Source organism: Gopherus flavomarginatus, chromosome 1, assembly GCF_025201925.1.
Source record: "Gopherus flavomarginatus isolate rGopFla2 chromosome 1, rGopFla2.mat.asm, whole genome shotgun sequence".
NCBI lineage: Eukaryota > Metazoa > Chordata > Testudines > Testudinidae > Gopherus > Gopherus flavomarginatus.
The window spans coordinates 28884979-28903350 of record NC_066617.1 but is presented as its reverse complement, the minus strand read 5'-3'; the positions used below and the strand labels follow the sequence as shown (position 1 = coordinate 28903350).

Here is an 18372-nt window from a genome sequence, read left to right as displayed (position 1 = left end):
CAGCCCATTCCCTATCCTCTTTGGGGGTCTTCTTACACGCTTCGCCTGCAATTGGAATAAGATCAGCACAGACAGCTGGGTTATGGAGATTATCCACCAGGGATACTCCATAGAGTTTCTCTCCTCCCACCTCACAAACCCTCTTCCCAGTCCCCCTTTGGGGACTACTCTCATGAGGTACTTTTTCAGTGAAAAGCAGAATCCCTTTTACACTGAGGGGCAGTACAGCACATCCTGTCTCTTACCATGTGAGAGCGTTCTACTCCCCGTATTTCCTCATCCCCAAAAGAGATGAAGAGTGGAGACCTGTCTTGGACCTTTGGCAACTCAACATTTTAATTCAGAAGCTAATGTTCCGGATGATTACACCGATATCTATAACCCCTCCCTTCAGGGAGGAATGTGGTTCATGGCTCTTGACATGAAGGACACATAATTCCATGTGGACATTTGCTCATCATACAGGAAGTTCCTGCATTTCATGGTATGCCAGGAACACTTCCAGTTTTTGAGACTTCCCCTTTGGGCTGGCTTCAGCACCCAGAGTATTTACAAAAGTTTTTCTCTGTGGTAGCAGCCCAGATAAGATGCCAGGGCTCTACAGTATTCTCATACCTGGATGATTGGCTCCTGGTAGACTGATCTCGTCAGGTTGGTGACAGGATTTCTCATACAACTTTTAACAGTCCTAAGTGTTTGCATAAATGAGAAAAATCTGTTTTGTTACCCACAATGTCAATAAACTTTATAGAGACAAAGCTGGATTTGGTTTCCATGAGAGCATTCCCCTCCTCAGAAAGGTATCTTGTAATCAGCAACCAGATTTCACACATCGCCCAGAAACCATGAACCACAGTGCACAAGTGCCTCTCACTGTTAGGCATGCACCTACGTGACTTCTTTCGCCAAACTCCGCTGTTAGGGGGCTTATTCCTTCACCCTCTCACTTCCCTGGTCCTTCTCGCATGAACAGAGAGCAACAATACCTGAAGTCCAAAAGTGCAAACAATTTGATGTTTATTGGGGTGAACTTCCAGCAAGCATGATTCCAGTTTACTTCCTTAGTGTCCCTCTTCCCAGCTCTGACACCACAGAGCCTTGCTTGTGTCCCTGTTTCTGTTCCCATCCCCTGTTCCCATTTCCCCCTTTAGCAAAACATGATTCCAATTCCCCCATCCCCAGTCCCTGTTCCCATTTCCCCCTACTTCCTGATTGACTGCAGACTATATAGTAAAACTTGAGTTTTGCTTAGCTGTATTAACCAGTCCTAACATATTGTAAAAGACGGTTACTCACCTTTGTAACTGTTGTTCTTCGAGATGTGTTGCTCATATCCATTCCAGGTAGGTGTACGCGCCGCGCGTGCACGTCTGCCGGAAACTTTTTACCCTAGCAACTCCAGTGGGCCGGCAGGTCGCCCCCTAGAGTGGCACCAGTATGGCACCAGATATATACCCCTGCCGGCCCGCCCGCTCCTCAGTTCCTTCTAGCCGGCTACTCCGACAGTGGGGAAGGAGGGTGGGTGTGGAATGGATATGAGCAACACATCTCGAAGAACAACAGTTACAAAGGTGAGTAACCGTCTTTTCTTCTTCGAGTGATTGCTCATATCCATTCCAGGTAGGTGATTCCCAAGCCTTACCTAGGCGGTGGGGTCGGAGTGAGAGGTCGCGGCCTGGAGGACTGCAGAGCTAAAGGCCGCATCATCTCTGGACTGCTGAACCAGGGTGTAATGGGAAGCGAATGTTTGGACCGATGACCAGGTCGCCGCCCTACAAATCTCTTGGATTGGCACGCGGGCAAGGAAAGCCAGCGATGATGCCTGTGCTCTGGTGGAGTGAGCAGTCACACGGCCCGTCGGAACGTGGGCCAGGTCGTAGCAGGTCCTGATGCAGGAGGTAACCCAGGAAGATAGCCTCTGGGAGGAAATCGGCAGTCCCTTGACCCGGTCCGCTACCGCCACAAATAACTGGGGGGACTTGCGAAAGGGTTTGGTCCTGTCCACATAAAATGCTAGTGCCTGACGGACATCTAGCGAGTGGAGCTGTTGCTCCCTGTGGGACGAATGGGGCTTTGGGAAAAAGACTGGGAGGAAAATCTCTTGGTTAACATGGAAAGCTGAGACCACCTTGGGAAGAAAGGCAGGGTGAGACCTCAGCTTTACCTTGTCTTTATGGAAGACGGTATATGGTGGGTCCACTGTGAGGGCCCTCAGCTCTGACACTCGTCTAGCTGAGGTAATGGCCACTAGGAAGGCGGTCTTCCATGAGAGGTAGAGCAGGGAGCAAGTAGCTAATGGCTCGAAAGGAGGGCCCATGAGCCGAGATAGGACCAGGTTGAGGTCCCATGAAGGGGCCGGAGGGCGGATTTGTGGATAGAGCCGCTCCAGTCCCTTCAGGAATCTCGCCACCATAGGGTGGGAGAAGACAGAACATCCGTCTGTTCCAGGATGAAACGCGCAGATGGCCGCTAGGTGGACCCGGAGGGACGACAACGCCAGACCCTGGGTCTTGAGGGACCAGATGTAGTCTAAAATAGTGGTGATGGGAGTCTCCATAGGGCGAAGAGCTTTCTCTGAACACCAGCAGGAGAAACGCTTCCACTTAGCTGAGTAAGTCGCCCTGGTGGAAGGCTTTCTACTGCCCATGAGAACCTCCCGAACCGGGGTAGAACAGCGCAACTCGGAGCCTGTCAGCCACGCAGGAGCCATGCCGTAAGGTGTAGAGACGGAAGGTCCGGGTGACAGAGTCTGCCGTGGTCCTGAGTGATCAGGTCCCGATGAAGGGGCAGGGTAACCGGATTGGCTACTGAGAGGTCCAGCAACATGGGGTACCAATGCTGTCTGGCCCATGCTGGAGCTATGAGAATCACCCGGGCTCTGTCTCTGCGCACCTTGAGGAGAACCCTGTGTATCAGCGGAACGGGAGGGAATGCGTAACACAGGTGGGCTGTCCATGGGATCAGGAATGCATCTGCTAGAGACCCTGGTTCCCGACCCTGGAAGGAGCAGAATGCTCGACACTTCGTGTTGTGCCTGGACGCGAAGAGGTCCATCCGGGGACGACCCCACCTCTGGAAGAGTGAGAGGGCGACGTCCGGACGGAGGGACCACTCGTGCGAACGGAAGGATCTGCTCAGCCGATCCGCTAGAGTGTTCCGCACTCCCGGGAGATAGGAGGCGGAAAGGTGAACCAAATGGGCTATGCAAAACTCCCAGAGACGCATTGCCTCGAGACACAGGGGAGAGGACCTGGTGCCGCCCTGCTTGTTGATGTAAAACATGGTCATCGTGTTGTCGGTGAACACCGCAACACAACGACCTTGAAGGAGATGGACAAACACTTGACAAGCAAGACAGACCGCTCTCAACTCTCGTATGTTGATATGGAAGTTGATCTCTTGAGGTGTCCACAAGCCCTGAGTTCTCTGGGTGCCGCAGTGTGCCCCCCAGCCCAGATCTGAAGCGTCCGGGGTCAGGGATGCCGAGGGTTGGGGCGGATGGAACGGGAGCCCCGCACAGACTACGGACTGGTCCAGCCACCAGCGAAGAGAGTCCAGCACCTGCTGAGGAACGGTGACGACTGTGTCCAACGAATGTCTGGCTGGCCGATACTGCGCAATGAGCCATGATTGAAGAGGCCTCATGCGGAGTCGGGCATATGCCGTTACGAACGTACAGGCTGCCATGTGGCCTAGAAGGGCCAGACGTGTTCGTAGAGAGGTCAGCGGGGCCGCCTGCAAACGTAGAATGATGGCCGACAACGACTGGAACCTGGGCAAGGGTAGCAAGGCCCTGGCCAGGGTAGAGTCCAGAACGGCCCCGATGAACTCTATCCGCTGCGTGGGGAGCAGAGTAGACTTGTCCACATTGATGACGAGGCCCAAGGCCGCAAAAAGGGTGCTGATCCTGTCGACATGGTCGCGGACCTGCAGCTCCGATGTGCCTCGGATCAGCCAGTCGGCCAGGTAGGGGAAGACGTGAATGCGGCAACGTCGAAGGTGTGCGACGACGACTGCCATGCATTTTGTAAACACCCTCGGGGCCATAGAGAGGCCAAACGGAAGGACCGCAAATTGAAAATGCTGGCGGTCGACCACAAAGCGGAGGAAACGCCTGTGTTGGGGGGCAATGGAGATGTGAAAGTAAGCGTCCTGCATATCGAGGGCGGCGTACCAGTCTCCGGGATCCAGGGATGGGATGATGGTTCCAAGGGATACCATGCGGAACTTCAACTTCACGATATACTTGTTGAGTTCCCACAGGTCGAGGATGGGCCTGAGGCCGCCCTTGGACTTGGGGATTAGAAAGTAACGGGAATAAAACCCCTTGCCCTTTTCGTTTTCCGGAACCGCCTCTATGGCTCCCTTGACAAGGAGCGCGTGCACCTCCTGACGGAGGAATTGCTCGTGAGAGGGGTCCCTGAAGAGGGACGGGCATGGTGGGTGGGAGGGTGGGGGCGAAGAAAACTGCAGGCGATAACCGGCCTGCACCGTACGCAAGACCCAACGGTCCGACGTTATTCGGGTCCACGCCGGGAGGAAAAAAGAAAGGCGGTTGGAAAACTGCGGGGAGGGATCCGGAGGGGAAACTAGTACTGCGCCCTCGGGCGCACCTTCAAAATGAAGGCTTAGGCCCTGGAGGGGCCTTGGCGGAGCCTTGGTTCTGCCCCGTTTGACCACCAGACTGCCTGCGGCGGTTGTTCCTGCCTCGGCGCCTAGAGAGGTCCTGCCGCGGGCGGAACTGAGGGTGCGGCCGCCGCTGCTGCTGCTGGTTCTGCTGCCGGAATGGCCTGCTCTGTGTCGCCGGCGTATGCATGCCCAGCGACCGTATTATGACCCTGTTGTCCTTGAGGTCTTTTAGTCTAGGGTCTGTTTTATCCGAAAATAGGCCCTGGCCTTCAAAGGGGAGGTCCTGGATTGTATGTTGGAGCTCCGGTGGAAGGCCAGAGACCTGCAGCCAAGAAATTCGGCGCATCGTGAGCCCCGAGGCTAGGGTCCGAGCGGCCGAGTCGGCAGCATCAAGGGAGGCCTGTAGCGATGTTCTTGCTACTTTCTTGCCCTCGTCCAGGATGGTGGAAAATTCCTGGTGGGTGTCCTGAGGCAAGAGCTCCGCGAACTTCGCCGCCGCTACCCACGAGTTGAAGGAGTAGCGGCTGAGGAGGGCCTGCTGGTTTGAGACCCGGAGCTGTAGCGCCCCCGCCGAATAGACCTTGCGGCCCAGGAGGTCCATTCGTCTCGCCTCCTTCGACTTGGGCACTGGGGCCTCTTGTCCGTGGCGCTCCCTGTCGTTCACCGACTGGACCACCAACGAGCAGGGTGTCGGGTGAACATATAGGTATTCATAGCCCTTCGAGGGGGCCATGTACTTTCGTTCCACCCCTCGAGCGGTTGGAGGGATGGAGGCCAGTGACTGCCAGATGTTAGTGGCGTTGGCCTGGATTGTCTTTATAAAGGGCAGGGCCACTCTGGTGGGCGCATCGGCGGAAAGGATGCTCACCACCGGGTCCTCAATTTCAGACACCTCCTCCGCTTGCAAGTCCAGGTTCTCTGCCACCCGGCGGAAGAGGTCTTGGTGTGCCCTAAGATCCAGTGCGGGAGGACTGGAGGACGAGGTACCCGCCACTGCCTCATCCAGAGAAGAGGACGAGGAAACCCCCGGCAACAAAGTGTCCACGGGGGGTTCCGTGTGGGGCTGCACCTCCGTTTCTGGAGGGAGCTCTGGGTCCCGGTGACTGGACCTGCCGTCTGCTTCCGGGGAGTGAGGGGGTCTAGATACCGTCGCCTCCGGTGGTCTGCGTTCCCCCACAGGGCGGGGGGTAACGTGTTGCGGACCCTGGGCTTGGGAATACGCCCATGGGGTCCAAAACCCCCAGTGTTGAGGCCCTCGCTCTTGTGGTGGAGGGTCCTGGAACAGGGCCGAGTGTCTGTCCTGTCCCATGGCATAGGCGCTGTCAGTCTGGGAAGAGACCGATGGCTCCCTAGAAGGCCACGGAGGCGCTGAGCTTGGTTGGTATGCAGCTCTGTGCGCCGAGACCGACTCTCCCCTCGGTGCCGAGGCCCGGTGCCACGACCCACATCGGTGCCGGGATCAGGACCGGGAACAGCGTGATGACCGGTGCCGAGATCGGGATCGGGATCGGGAGCGATGTCGGTGCCGGGAGCGGGACCGCGACCTTCGATGAGTGCGGTGCCGGGACGGCAGCGGAGACTGGGACCTGCCACCGGCGCGGTGCCGGGAGGTCGACCGGGATCGGGACCTACCACCGGTTCGGTGCCAGGAGGTCGACCGGGGAGCCGAACGCCGAGGTGAACGGCTCTTGGAGTCTCGGTGCCGGTGGTGAGACGAGCTCGACCAGGACCGTGCAGATGGTGATCGGTGCCACGAGTACGACCGGTACCGCCTGGGAGAACGGTGCCAGGACTCTGAGCGGCGCCCCGAGCGCGAGCGTTCATGCCTCCAGGGTGATCGGTGCCGGGACTCGGGAGACAGCGCTCGAAGCATCGGCTTACCCCTGGAGGTTACCCGTCCCGGGGGTGCCGGCTGAGGCTGAGATGGCTCCGTCAATGCGATCATGTCCCGAGCCGAGGCAAAGGTCTCCGGCGTAGACGGTACCCGTAGCTCGACCCTTGATCTTAAGGGGGAGCTAGGAGGGGCTGGACTCGACGGACCTTCTGGGCCCGGAGTCAACAGCAGTCCTGTAGGCGGTGCCGCGGCCAGGGTAGGTGCCGGGCGCTCCACTTGGGCCTGCCTGGATGGTGTTGCAGACGCCGAGGGACGTGAGTCTGCTCCCAGTGCCGGAGATGGTCGGTGCCGGGGAGTCTTGCCGGTGCCGGCGCGGTCCGGTGCCGGAGTAGAACTGGCTGACTGCGCTGCCGGTGCCGGAGATAGAGCCGCTTCCATAAGGAGAGCGCGAAGTCTTTGGTCTCTCTCCTTCTTAGTGCGAGGCTTAAAAGCCTTGCAAATGCGGCACTTGTCGCTGATGTGCGATTCCCCCAGGCACTTAAGGCACGCGTCGTGGGGATCGCTCGTAGGCATCGGCTTCTTGCATGCCGAGCACTGCTTGAAACCCGGCGAGCCAGGCATGGGCCCGGTGCCGGGTGCCGGGGAGGGCAACGGCCCACCCGCAAGCGATGTTAGATAACTATTTACAAGATTCTAACTAACTACTATGCTAACAGTCTATTTACTACTTAACTAAGAACTATTTACAACTAAAAACGACGAACAAGAACAGGAGAGCTAGGGACGTGGAGGTCAGCAAGCCGCACTCCACAGTTCCAGCAACCGACACGGCGGTAAGAAGGAACTGAGGAGTGGGCGGGCCGGCAGGGGTATATATCTGGTGCCATACTGGTGCCACTCTAGGGGGCGACCTGCCGGCCCACTGGAGTTGCTAGGGTAAAAAGTTTCCGGCAGACGTGCACGCGCGGCGCATACACCTACCTGGAATGGATATGAGCAATCACTCGAAGAAGAACGTGGTTATTTAACCAATTATATCCCACCACCTTAATTGGTTTACACCCAACAAAATTGATTATACAGCAGACAGAAACAATTACAGTACCAGACAGAGACCATGCAAATAAACATACAAAACAATACAGAAGTGTGGATTTCACAACTACATCTATACAGACATAAGAATTTTCCAGCTGTGTCCATTGATAAGTGAGTTCTTACCAGACAGAAAACTATCAAACTAAATTTCCTTTTACATGTTCTAGGCTCTTCCCTTTCTCTGGAGGTGATAGGAATATCAGGACAGGATTGTATTCTTAATAGCCCAATAGCACCTTATTTCAATGTGTCTAGTTTGGAATGTGAGGATGTGACCATACAGTTCCCAGCTTATGGCTGCCTCTGCTGCTTAGCCGAAGAACCAGGCCTCAGACTGTCTCAGTAAGGGAAGGCCATTACACAGACAGACAGTGATTTTGATTCTTTCTTTTATACCTCTATAACTAGATAAGTGATAAGAATACACCTAAATTCTTAAAGTATAGGCCTTTGCAGACAGGCCTGAATATCTGTATCCTAACATCCATTTGTGATACTTGCAGGGTTGGCTCCACTTGATCTGTCAACCATGCAAGAACCACAACAACTCCAGAGTGGTTGTGTCCGACAGAGTAGTCACCTCCTTAACTTGGGTGGTTGAACCTGGAAAAGATCATGGTGGGAGTTCCCTTCAGCCTTTTGCCCCCCGGGCCACCATTGTGACGGATGCCTCCCTCCTTAGGTGCAGTGCTCACCTGGACAACCACATTGCTCAGGGTACCTGGATCCCATGAAAGGCCAGACTACATGTAAACTTACTGGAACTGAAGGCCATCTGCCTTGTGTACAAGGCCTTCCTTCTGCTTATACACTCACTCCATATATAGATAATGTTGGAAGATATCACATGGTGGTCTATATAAACAAACATGGAGGAATGAAATCTTGTCCCCTCTGTCAGGAAGCTGTAAGATTTGGAACTGGTGCATCAGGCACCGCATCATGATACAGGCAGTGTATCTTCCCAGTATTCACAACTGTCTGGCAGAGAAGTTAAGTAGAAGCTTCTTGACAGACCATGAGTGAGAAGTTCATGACTTACCAAGCAGGTGCTTAGAGCGGCAACTCCGGAGTGGGGCGGCACTTTAAGGTATTTGGCGGCAATTCGACGGATGGTCCCTCACTCCTGCTCGGAGCAAAGGACCTCCTGCTGAATTGCCACAGATCACGATCGCGACCTTTTTTTTTTTTTTTTTTTTTTTTTTCGGCTTCTTGGGGCGGCAAAACCCCTGGAGCCGGCCTTGTTCATGACACAGTCCTAAGCAAAATATTTACACAGTGCGGTACTGTGCTATGGGACCTATCTGCATCCCAAATGAATGGAACGCTCACCTATATTGCTCCAGGGAAGCCATGGGTTGTAATTTCCATGGTGATGCTTTGCTGGTATCTGGGATGAACAGACTCAGATATGCCTTTCCTCCCATTCCCCTGCTTCCTCAGGTCGTAGGGAAGATATGCTGCAAAAAAGTCAACATTCTCCTAGCACCTCTCTGGCCCAGATAGTTCTGATTCATGGAACTTCTAACAATGTCTGCCCACCAATCAGGATCCGCCCATTCCCAGCTCTCCCAACCCAGGACAGGGGGAAAGACTAAGCATCCCAATCCAGGCTCACTCCACCTCATGGCCTGGTTTTTGCATTGTCGTCAGAAATAGAACACTTGTGTTTGGCCCCGTTCAGGTGGTCCTTAAGATAAGTAGAAAAGAGACTACTAGAACCTGCTGTCAGGCTCAGTGGATATGCTTTTGGCCGAGCATGACTATATCCTGGGTTTCTTCCCAAGATTGTTTCTAAGTTTAATATCAATCAAATAATACTCATGTATTTTTCCCAAAACCTCACACTTCCTCTGAAGACAGGATGCTTCACTCCCTTGATGTCTGGCATGTCCTGACATTCTACCTGTAAAGAATCAAGTCCATTAGGAAATCACTGTGACACTCTATCGCGATTTCTAAGTGGGTCTCCGCATGCATCTTACAGTGATACAATATAGCGAACATTCTTCCCCCTGGGAGTATCACAGCCCACTCCACAAGCTGCCTCCACGGCATCCCTAACAGACATTCTACTGCACGACATCTGCAGAGCGGCCACCTGGAGTTCAATACACATGTTTGTGATTCCCTATGCCAGAGGTGTCCAAACTTACCCTCCCAGCTGCATACAGTACTCTTCAGAAGTTCGAGAGCCACAAGTCACGCACAGCCTATTCGATGACATAAAACTAGCTCTGGTTATTTTGTCATCTTTCTTACTGAACACCAAAAATAGTGTCTGTTGACTGTTTAGGTGTAATTTTAATGCAGTTAGCTTGTTTTTCCTTAATTTTGATTCAGGAGGCTATTTAGACAAAAAGTTATTGTAATTCGTTTCATAGTGATGATTCAAGTTGCTCGCTTTGTAATGAGTGAGTGATGCATTGCAGGTGAGGCATAGGGATTTGCCACCTTTAATAGTGAATGCAAAATCTTTCTCCCGTTCTGGTTTAAAACTTTGGTTTTCTTCTTCATACTTGCATTTCTTACATTTTAAAGATGTCATTGTCATCCATGAAATTAACGTAAGATTAACACTTAAATCTAAAACTTTTCAAAAGCGACTGTAACCTTTCTGCCAGGTGGTGTCAGCAGCAACAAGAGATGGGTTCAGTATTCAGGGGTCCATCTTAATAATACAATACAGAACCAGATTGAGCCCCCACCCAGCAGGGGCGGCTCCAGGCCCTAGCACACCAAGCGCTTGCTTGGGGCGACAAGCCGCGGGTGGCGCTGTGCTGGCACTGCGAGGGCAGCAGGCAGGCTGCCTTCGGCAGCTTGCCTGCGGAGGGTCCGCTGGTCCCCCGGCTTCGGGGGCGGGGGAAGGCACCTTGCTTGTTATGCTATCCATGCACTTGCTCTGGCATCAGCTGCCCTGCCAGCCACTCGCTGCTCCACTCTGTTGGCCGGGGGGCCGGCCTTAAGGGTGGGCGACATGGACAACCGCCCGGTGTGACTGCCAAATCACCTACGAGTTTTCCCTTTCTTACTGTTTGACTGCAATAATCTAAATTTGACAGCAGTAGACGTATGTCACAAGAATTCAATGAGTGCTTCTCCATTCTTTCTACGTGTGTTATGTATGTGGAAGAACAGAGCTTGTACTTAGCTTTAACAGTTTTTCCACGTTCATGTCTAGCAAAAAAAATTAATATAAATTATTTTAGTTTTCCCTGACTCTACGTAATTGATTATGTTGTTAATCTAGAGAGCATTACAAAAATAAAAAGATATAGTGAAGTATCTCTTGTATTCTAGGCAGTCAGTAGAAATTCAGTTCTGTTTCTAAGTGCTGCTGTTACAGAAGATTTCACCAGTCAAAGTGTTTTTGGGTATGCTGCCCTCACCCTTTCAGGACCATTACAGACTATTAGGTCATGTGGAGGGGCATGGGGCAGGCAGCAGATGCCCCTTCCTCTTTGCAGCAAACATAAGCAGCATCAGGAAAGGAGAGACCTCAATAAAAATGTTATGTCACACTCCCTCATTAGCATGGAACTTTTTATATTCTCAGCAAGGTTTGGCTCTGTGTGTGTATTGTGAATGGGATTTTTGTTGAGAGGGGGGAAGTGGGGGTTTGTTTACATGGGCATTTAATGTGTGGTGTTTGCTCTGTGGAAAGTTGGGGAGTTAGAGGGAGTTTAATAGCTGTGAAACTTCTGTTTGTTAAGGAAAGACTTAGTGGCTGTTCATCTCCCCCTACCCCCACACCCTCATGAGTTAATTTCTTCTAGTTACAGGTTACATTGTAAAATCTTTATGGCAGGAGCCATGTCCTTTAATTTGTTTTGTAAACTGCCATTTACATTGATGGTCTAGCATACAAATAAAGATATATATATACACACATATATACATACACTTTGTTCTAGAATACTCCTGCCAGTCAAGATGCTCAGCTTTCAATTAGTTTACCTCTTTCCCAACAGATGGTTGTAAAATGAGTGATCAAGACATTTAAGTAGGCTTGCTAACAGATAGCACCATGATACAATCATAAGGTAGGCTGCCACCTACACCAGGGCATTCTTGCTGGAATATTTGACAATATTTGACTGGTTAAAGAATAGGCGATCAGCTGCTTGGTCATTTGACATTATTTGACAGCTCAGTAGACTGGCTTACCAGTCCTATCTGTTAGTACTATATTTATGTTGGCTGCTGTGTTTAATTGTGTCTCTATTTTTTTGTCCTTTGACTTGCGTTGAAAAGCTTGTTTGTTCTCCTAAAGTTTATCTTAGAATGATGGCTAAGTAAGTGGTGTGGGAGTTCTGGTTTCAGAAGGTTTGATAGCATAGCAGATGTGCAAAATGGCTGTTTAAAAATTGGTGGCATCACTGTGGTCTAGAATCTAAGCTTTCATTTAAAAAGAAAATTCTTCCGCAGTGTTAATCTTCAGAATGTGAACCACATGTGAAACAACATAGTGATGTGTGCCTAAATCTGGAGATGACTTGAGACAATAGCTGTGAGAGAAGCATGAACTGCTTTCATTTATCCCAAAGAGAGTTGACTCTGAAATTCAATGATGTTTAAGTTTTAACTTAATCAATAATGAATTATTTAACCATGTTAGCAGGAAGAAAACGCGATTTCTGCTTACATGTCATTGCACACAATGGCAGATATTGAGATACTTAGTTGTCAGAGGTTTGAGGGTGGTATATTAATTCTGCTTCCTCTTCCAGATTCATCACTTTCACCTTTATCCAAAAGGGGGAGTTTATATGTTCTTCCCCAGTAAGGCTATGTCTACAGTTGAATTGCTACAGTGACAGTCACCACCGCTCTGGGGTTTCCACCATCGGCTCCTGCCAGCTGGGGTATTAGCCCGCTGCCAGCCTGGGATTCCTTCCTCCAGGCTAGCAGTGGGTGCTGAGTGGGACCTCGACTGGCAAGGGGTCAGCAGCGGGATCCCCAGAGCGGCTGTGTGCTGAGTAGCTCATCCCGCCGCTACTCTGGGGCTTCCACCACTGCTGCTCTGGGGTTTCCACCACGGGTTCCTGCCAGCTGGGGTCTCAGCCCACTGCCAGCCTGGGGTTCCATCCCCCAGGCCAGCAGCTGGTGCTGAGTGGGACTGGCGGCGGGACCCCAGCTGGCAGGAGCTGGCGGTGGAAACCCCAGAGAGGCGGCGGGCTCAGCAGCTTAGCCCGCCGCCGCTCTGGGGTTTCGGCTGCCGGCTCCTTGCCAGCTGGGGGTCTCAGCCCGCTGCCAGCCTGGTGTTCCTTCCCCCAGGCCAGCAGCAGGTGCTGAATGGGACCGGTGGCGGGACCCCAGCTGGTAAGGGGCCAGCAGCGGGAAACCCAGAGCGGTGGTGGGCTGAGTGGCTCAGCCTGCCCGGCATGCCATCAAAAATCAGCTCGCATGCCACCTTTGGCACCTGTCGTAGGTTGCCAACCCCTGCTGTAGGTAATCTACCACCCCAGGAGGTGGTAGCTAGGTTAATGGAAGAATTCTTCTGTCAAGTTAGTGATGTTTATACGGGGAGTTACGTTGACTTAACGGTGTCTGTCGGGTTGTAGAATTTTCATACCCCTGAGAGATGTAGCTATGTTGATATAACTTTTTAGTGCAGACTAGCCCTAAGACTCCACTGTCTCCTGCATACAAAAATCACTGCTCAATCTTACTTGCTGCTAAAGCCCCAACTGTCTCCTACTCAGCTGTCAAAATCTCCAGCTTCCTTCTCCTCCCAATAATTTTTACAATGGTTATTAATTTTCAATACAGACAGCATAAAATAAAGTTAATTTGATATCCAAATTAAACAAGGAAAATGTGTACTAGATTAAATTATTGTAAGGTTGAGGCACAACTGGTTGAAAAACCATGTTCAAAAAGTAGTTTTCAATGATTCCCTGTCAAACTATGAGGCTGTATCTAGTGGGGTGTCCTGGGTCCAGTACTTTTCAATATTTTCATTAATCACTTGGATAATGGAGTAGAACATATATTTATGAAATTTGTGGTTGACACCAACCTGGGAGGGGTAGCTAGCACTTTGGAGAATGGGAATAGAATTCAAAATAACCTTGATAAATAGGAGACTTGATCAAAATCAACAAGATGAAATTCAGTAAAGATAACTGCAAAGCATGACCAGTTGAGGGGGGGGGGAGAAATCAAATGCATAAATGCAAAATGCTAGTTTGTAGTACAACAGAAAGGGATCTGGGGGTTATAGTAGATCACAAATTGCATATGAGTCAACATGTGGTGCAATTATGAAAAAGGCTAATATAATTTTGGGGTGTAAGACCAGGAGTGTGATATGTAAGACACTGGAGGTAACTGTTTTGCTCTATTCGGTACTAGTGAGGACAAAGCTGGAGTACTGTGTCCAATTTTAGGTGTCACAGTTTGACAAATGTGAGCAAATTGGAGAGAATCCAGAGGACAGCAAAAAGTGATAAAAGGTTTAGAAAACCCGGCCTATGAGGAAAGGTTAAAAAACTGGAAATATTTAGTCTTGAGAAGAGAAGTCAGACCTGATATCAGTCTTCAAATATATTAAGGTCTGTCATAAAGAGTGTGATGGGTTGGACCCCCCATCCAGGATGCCACCTGATATACTGAGTCCTCCCACTGAGACCGCCCATGCCACCAGACTTCTCTAGCACACACACAGGTAAAGCCACACCCAGCTGCAGACACAGACTGAAATCAGTGTGTGTGGGAGGACTCAGCTCGGGAATGTACTCAGCACTCGTGCACACCTCCTTTCGTGTGTAACCCCAAATTATATTGACTTGCAGTAACTCCTCACTTAACATTGTAGTTATGTTCCTGAAAAAGGCTACTTTAAGCTAAGTGATATTAAGCGAATCCAATTTCCCCATAAGAATTAATGTAACTAGTGGGGGGTTAGGTTCCAGGGAATTTTTTTTTCCCAGACAAAAGACATATACACACAGACAGTTGAAGGTTTAAAACAATTTAATATTGTACACAGCAATTATGATTGTGGAGCTTGGTTGAGGTGGTGGAGTCAGAGGATGGGCTATTTCCCAGGGAATGCCTTACTGTTAAATGATGAACTAGCACTCAGTTGAGCCCTCAAGGGTTAACACATTGTTATTAATGTAGGGAGGAGGCACAGCATGGTAGAGAGAGAGCCAGAGACACACACTATGTGTGTGTGAGAGAGCCAGAAAGAGACACACTGTGTGTGTGTGTGTGTGTGTGTGTGAGAGAGAGAGAGAGAGAGAGAGAGACGTGCATTGCTCCTTTAAATATGCTGACCCCACTTTAAATACACTGGCTTTTGAAGTAGATCAGTAGATCAGCAAGTTGAGACAGCATCTGCTGCCTGCAAGTTCCCTCGGTTCTGAGCCCTGTCTTGTCTCCCCTCCCCCCCTGTGCAGAAGGGGTAAAGGAGCGGGGGGCAGCAGGAGTGGGACACCCTGACATTAGCACACCCCCCATCCCCTCCGCGCAAAGCAATCAGGAGGTTCCCAGGAGCAGCTCCAAGGAAGAGGGCAGGAGCAGCACATGGCAGTGCAGCAAGGCTGCCCACAGGGAACTTAGGAGAGCTGATATGGGGGCTGCTTGTCCACCCTGGTTCCAAGCCCCGCCCAGCTAGCTTCAACAGACTGCTCTTTCTGCAAGCAGTGGACAAAGCAGGCGGCTGCCAAACAACATTATAGGGGAGCATTGCGCAACTTTAAATGAGCATGTTCTCTAATTGATCAGCAATGAAACAACGTTAACTGGGACAATGTTAAGTGAGAAGTTACCGTATAGTCTTTAATTACTTGATCATTTACTATTTGTTTCCCTTGCAGGACTCCTGCCTCGTTCAGTTAATTGGTAGTTACTCAATATGTCTTTTTGTCGTCCTCATTCAGTTTGTGGCCCCAGATCTTACTTTTGTTTGGGTGTTTTATGGTGTTGTAACCCTCCTGTTTGAGTGATTTAGAAAATACTAATGAATTTATCTTAACACCTCTGTAAGATTAAACAATAGTATTATTCCCATTTTACAGCTGGGGAACTGAGCCACAGAGATAGTAGGGGCAAAATTGACCCATGTCCACTAAATTTGGGTGTCCAACTTGAAATACTTATAGTCTATATTTTTCAGAATACTTATCCTATTTTTTTAATAGAACATTATATATTCAAAGTACAGCTCCAGTTGACTTCAGTTGTAGTAACTGGCATTTCTGCAAATCTGACCCCAGGTGTCTCACGTTGGGCACCCACAAAATGGGGAACACAGAATTAGTAGACAGCTGTGAACATTTTAGAGAATTATTCAGCATCACATAGTGACTGTGTGGCAGAGACAGGGATAAAATCTAATTATCCAGGGTGGCATTCAACTTCCTTAACCATAAGACCATCCTTTCTCTTCCTGTGGTCCCCTGCCTCAGTCACTACCTACCTTCCAACTTCTGCAACAAATGAGTAAGCAGTCCTATAGATAACTGCCTCCTTCATTATACCAGCATGATTCATTCCTAGAGCACTATCCATTCGGGGTAGGGGGCGGCAAAATATGTGACATGAGTCTGTATCATAATGAATATGCATATAATGAATAGGGACCAAATTAAGATTGCACAGGCAACCTGAATTCTGGCATTTTCTAGCTTGAGCACTTGAGTTTGTAATCTGATGTTCTTTTAACATAGATTTTTGACTGTCATCTCCTCAGGTGTGTATTTTTATTTTGTTTTTAAACAAACTGGAAAAACAGAAATTCTGCAATATGGAACCATACTGATTCCCAGCTTGAGTCATCAGCAGATTTTGGACCTTCCGATCCATAGTGCAGAGAGACCTCTACTGCTTGAGCTAACAGATTGGTAGAAGTAATTGGCTGTTGTCCTATCCTCTATGTGGACAAGCCGTTGGAGGGGATTGAGACACATGCTTTACCAGTGGGTTTCACTTCTGTTTGCTGACAGCAGAGAGGTGTAGAGACTTAGAACCTGGGTTCAATCCAGGTTCTGTCCGGAAGGGTTCTCTAATGGTTCTAGATCCTTCTGCCCCTGCTTTCCCTCTCCCCCTCCTCAGCCTGTCTCTGCTCCAATATGCCCCATCCCAACACTCCTGTCCCTGTACCCATTGGATCCTGTCCCTCCTCCCTCTGCTTTTATCCATACTCTCACACCTTGATTTCTGCCTTCTTCCATCTCTGCTCCTCTCTATCTCCTGCACAGGTCCCAGCTCTTGTCCTTCTCTGCTCCTGTGTATCCCAGCTGCTGCTTCCCTTCCCACACTGCCTGCTTCACCCCCCCCGCCCCCTTCATCACTTCTGTCCCATGATGGAGTATGCTTAGTGCAGACAGGGACTTTGGAAAATTTATCTACCAAATTCTAATCTACTGAGCATGTGTAAACTGAGACTTTTTGGAGGCTTATAACTTAGTCAAATTTGTGCAGTTTGGGGAAAGCAAAAGTCACATCCCAGACAGCAAGGTGACCCCCACCCTACTTCTTGCTAAATTTCAAGCCCTTGGTCCAAAGCATGGTAATTAACATGGGAAAAACGTGCTTTTTCTTAATCTCGTGCTCAGAAATGGCTGAACTTTTTTTCAGCTGAAACATAAATGCAGTACCCTGAGGCAGATCCCTGTCATGGAAAATTTCAGCCTGAATAGTTAAAGTTTAGAAAAGTTATAAGCAATTGAAAACAGGGTCTTAGAATGGGAAGTGTCAATCAACATTAAATATAGGTAGTGCTTCCAGCTCTGCTATAATAGGATTTTAAGATTATAATCAGTCAACTTTATTTTATGATAGTACCATTTGGTTTTCATCTAAAACATTTAAAAGAAGTGGGTATTCCCCCACAAAAGCTCATGCTTCTATACGTCTGTTAGTCTATAAGGTGCCACAGGACTCTTTGCTGGTTTTGAGATCTCATGAAATAGAAATCACAGATGGTATGGGAATACCCCCTGTAGTCTGTTAGTAAAATTGATCTGGCTCTCAATATTTCTGTTCTGAATGGCATTGTTAGGACATTTCTTTTAGAACCAGTATTATGTATCAGCCCTGCTTGGCTAATGGGTGTTGCAGTTCATTGGTTGTGAGCATTAGGAGGGGCAATTAAGGTATTAGGAATAAAAAATTGAAGGTAAATTTAAATTTGGCCTTCAAAGTGTATTTGAAAGAGCACCCTGTAATCTTAATTTAAGAAATTCAGATATTAGTATATGCTGTTTATGATTTCTGATCCATATATTAAAGTAGTGATTAAATACTTCATTCTTTGTGACAAAAATAATTCAAAGAGCCATATTTTTCAGGGCTTTTGGAATGAAGATTCAGAAGGGTAGTAAATATGTTTAGGTAGCAAAGCTGCAAAATAATTTACTCCCCAAACTATTTGTTTGATTTTTTTGTAGAAGCTGGAATTTGTGCATCTGTTTGTAATTTGTTATGATAAGAATCATCTAGTAAATATGTTAGCTCAACCTCAAAAGAGTAACCACCCCTCTGCTTAAAAGAAATGGTACTTCCTGCTTTCATAAACAGTCATGTGCATAGTTTAGCAAGGCCTGATGCCTCTGGAGCTTTTTCGTTCTGATCACTATTGAATCAGTCCTTACAAAAGTACTGTGAATCTTGTGGCCTCATTCTAACAAAAGGGATTAGGAAAAAATCCTTTGATAATAAGACTTTGGAAAGCAAGGGCAGGCAATCTTGGTTGTGAATATTTTTTGATTTTTCCAGAAATCAAGCAGAAGATTGAGCTGCTGATGTCAGTTAACTCTGAGAAGTCGTCCTCTTCAGAAAGGTACAGCTACATCTCTTGC

At 49.2% G+C, this 18372-nt stretch overlaps 2 protein-coding genes across 9 annotated transcripts in view; both read left to right on the top strand.

Annotated features, from left to right (window-relative positions):
* Positions 1 to 14817, top strand: part of LOC127035616 (uncharacterized) — a 147199-nt gene extending 132382 nt beyond the window's left edge. The window contains exon 2 of the mRNA XM_050925683.1: positions 14797 to 14817. The gene's annotated coding sequence lies outside the window, so the exon portion shown is untranslated. The remainder of the gene's footprint in view (positions 1 to 14796) is intronic.
* Positions 1 to 18372, top strand: part of SRPK2 (SRSF protein kinase 2) — a 330809-nt gene that overhangs the window by 71618 nt on the left and 240819 nt on the right. For 2 of the 8 annotated variants that reach the window (XM_050925669.1, XM_050925625.1), the window contains exon 2: positions 18290 to 18353. The exons of 4 other annotated variants lie outside the window; for them this stretch is intronic. In XM_050925669.1, coding sequence (XP_050781626.1) covers positions 18316 to 18353 — 38 coding nt within the window. In that variant the 5' untranslated portion in view covers positions 18290 to 18315. Of the gene's footprint in view, positions 1 to 18126; positions 18354 to 18372 lie in introns of those variants that run through there. 2 more of the 8 variants (XM_050925660.1, XM_050925616.1) reach the window with 1 other exon arrangement.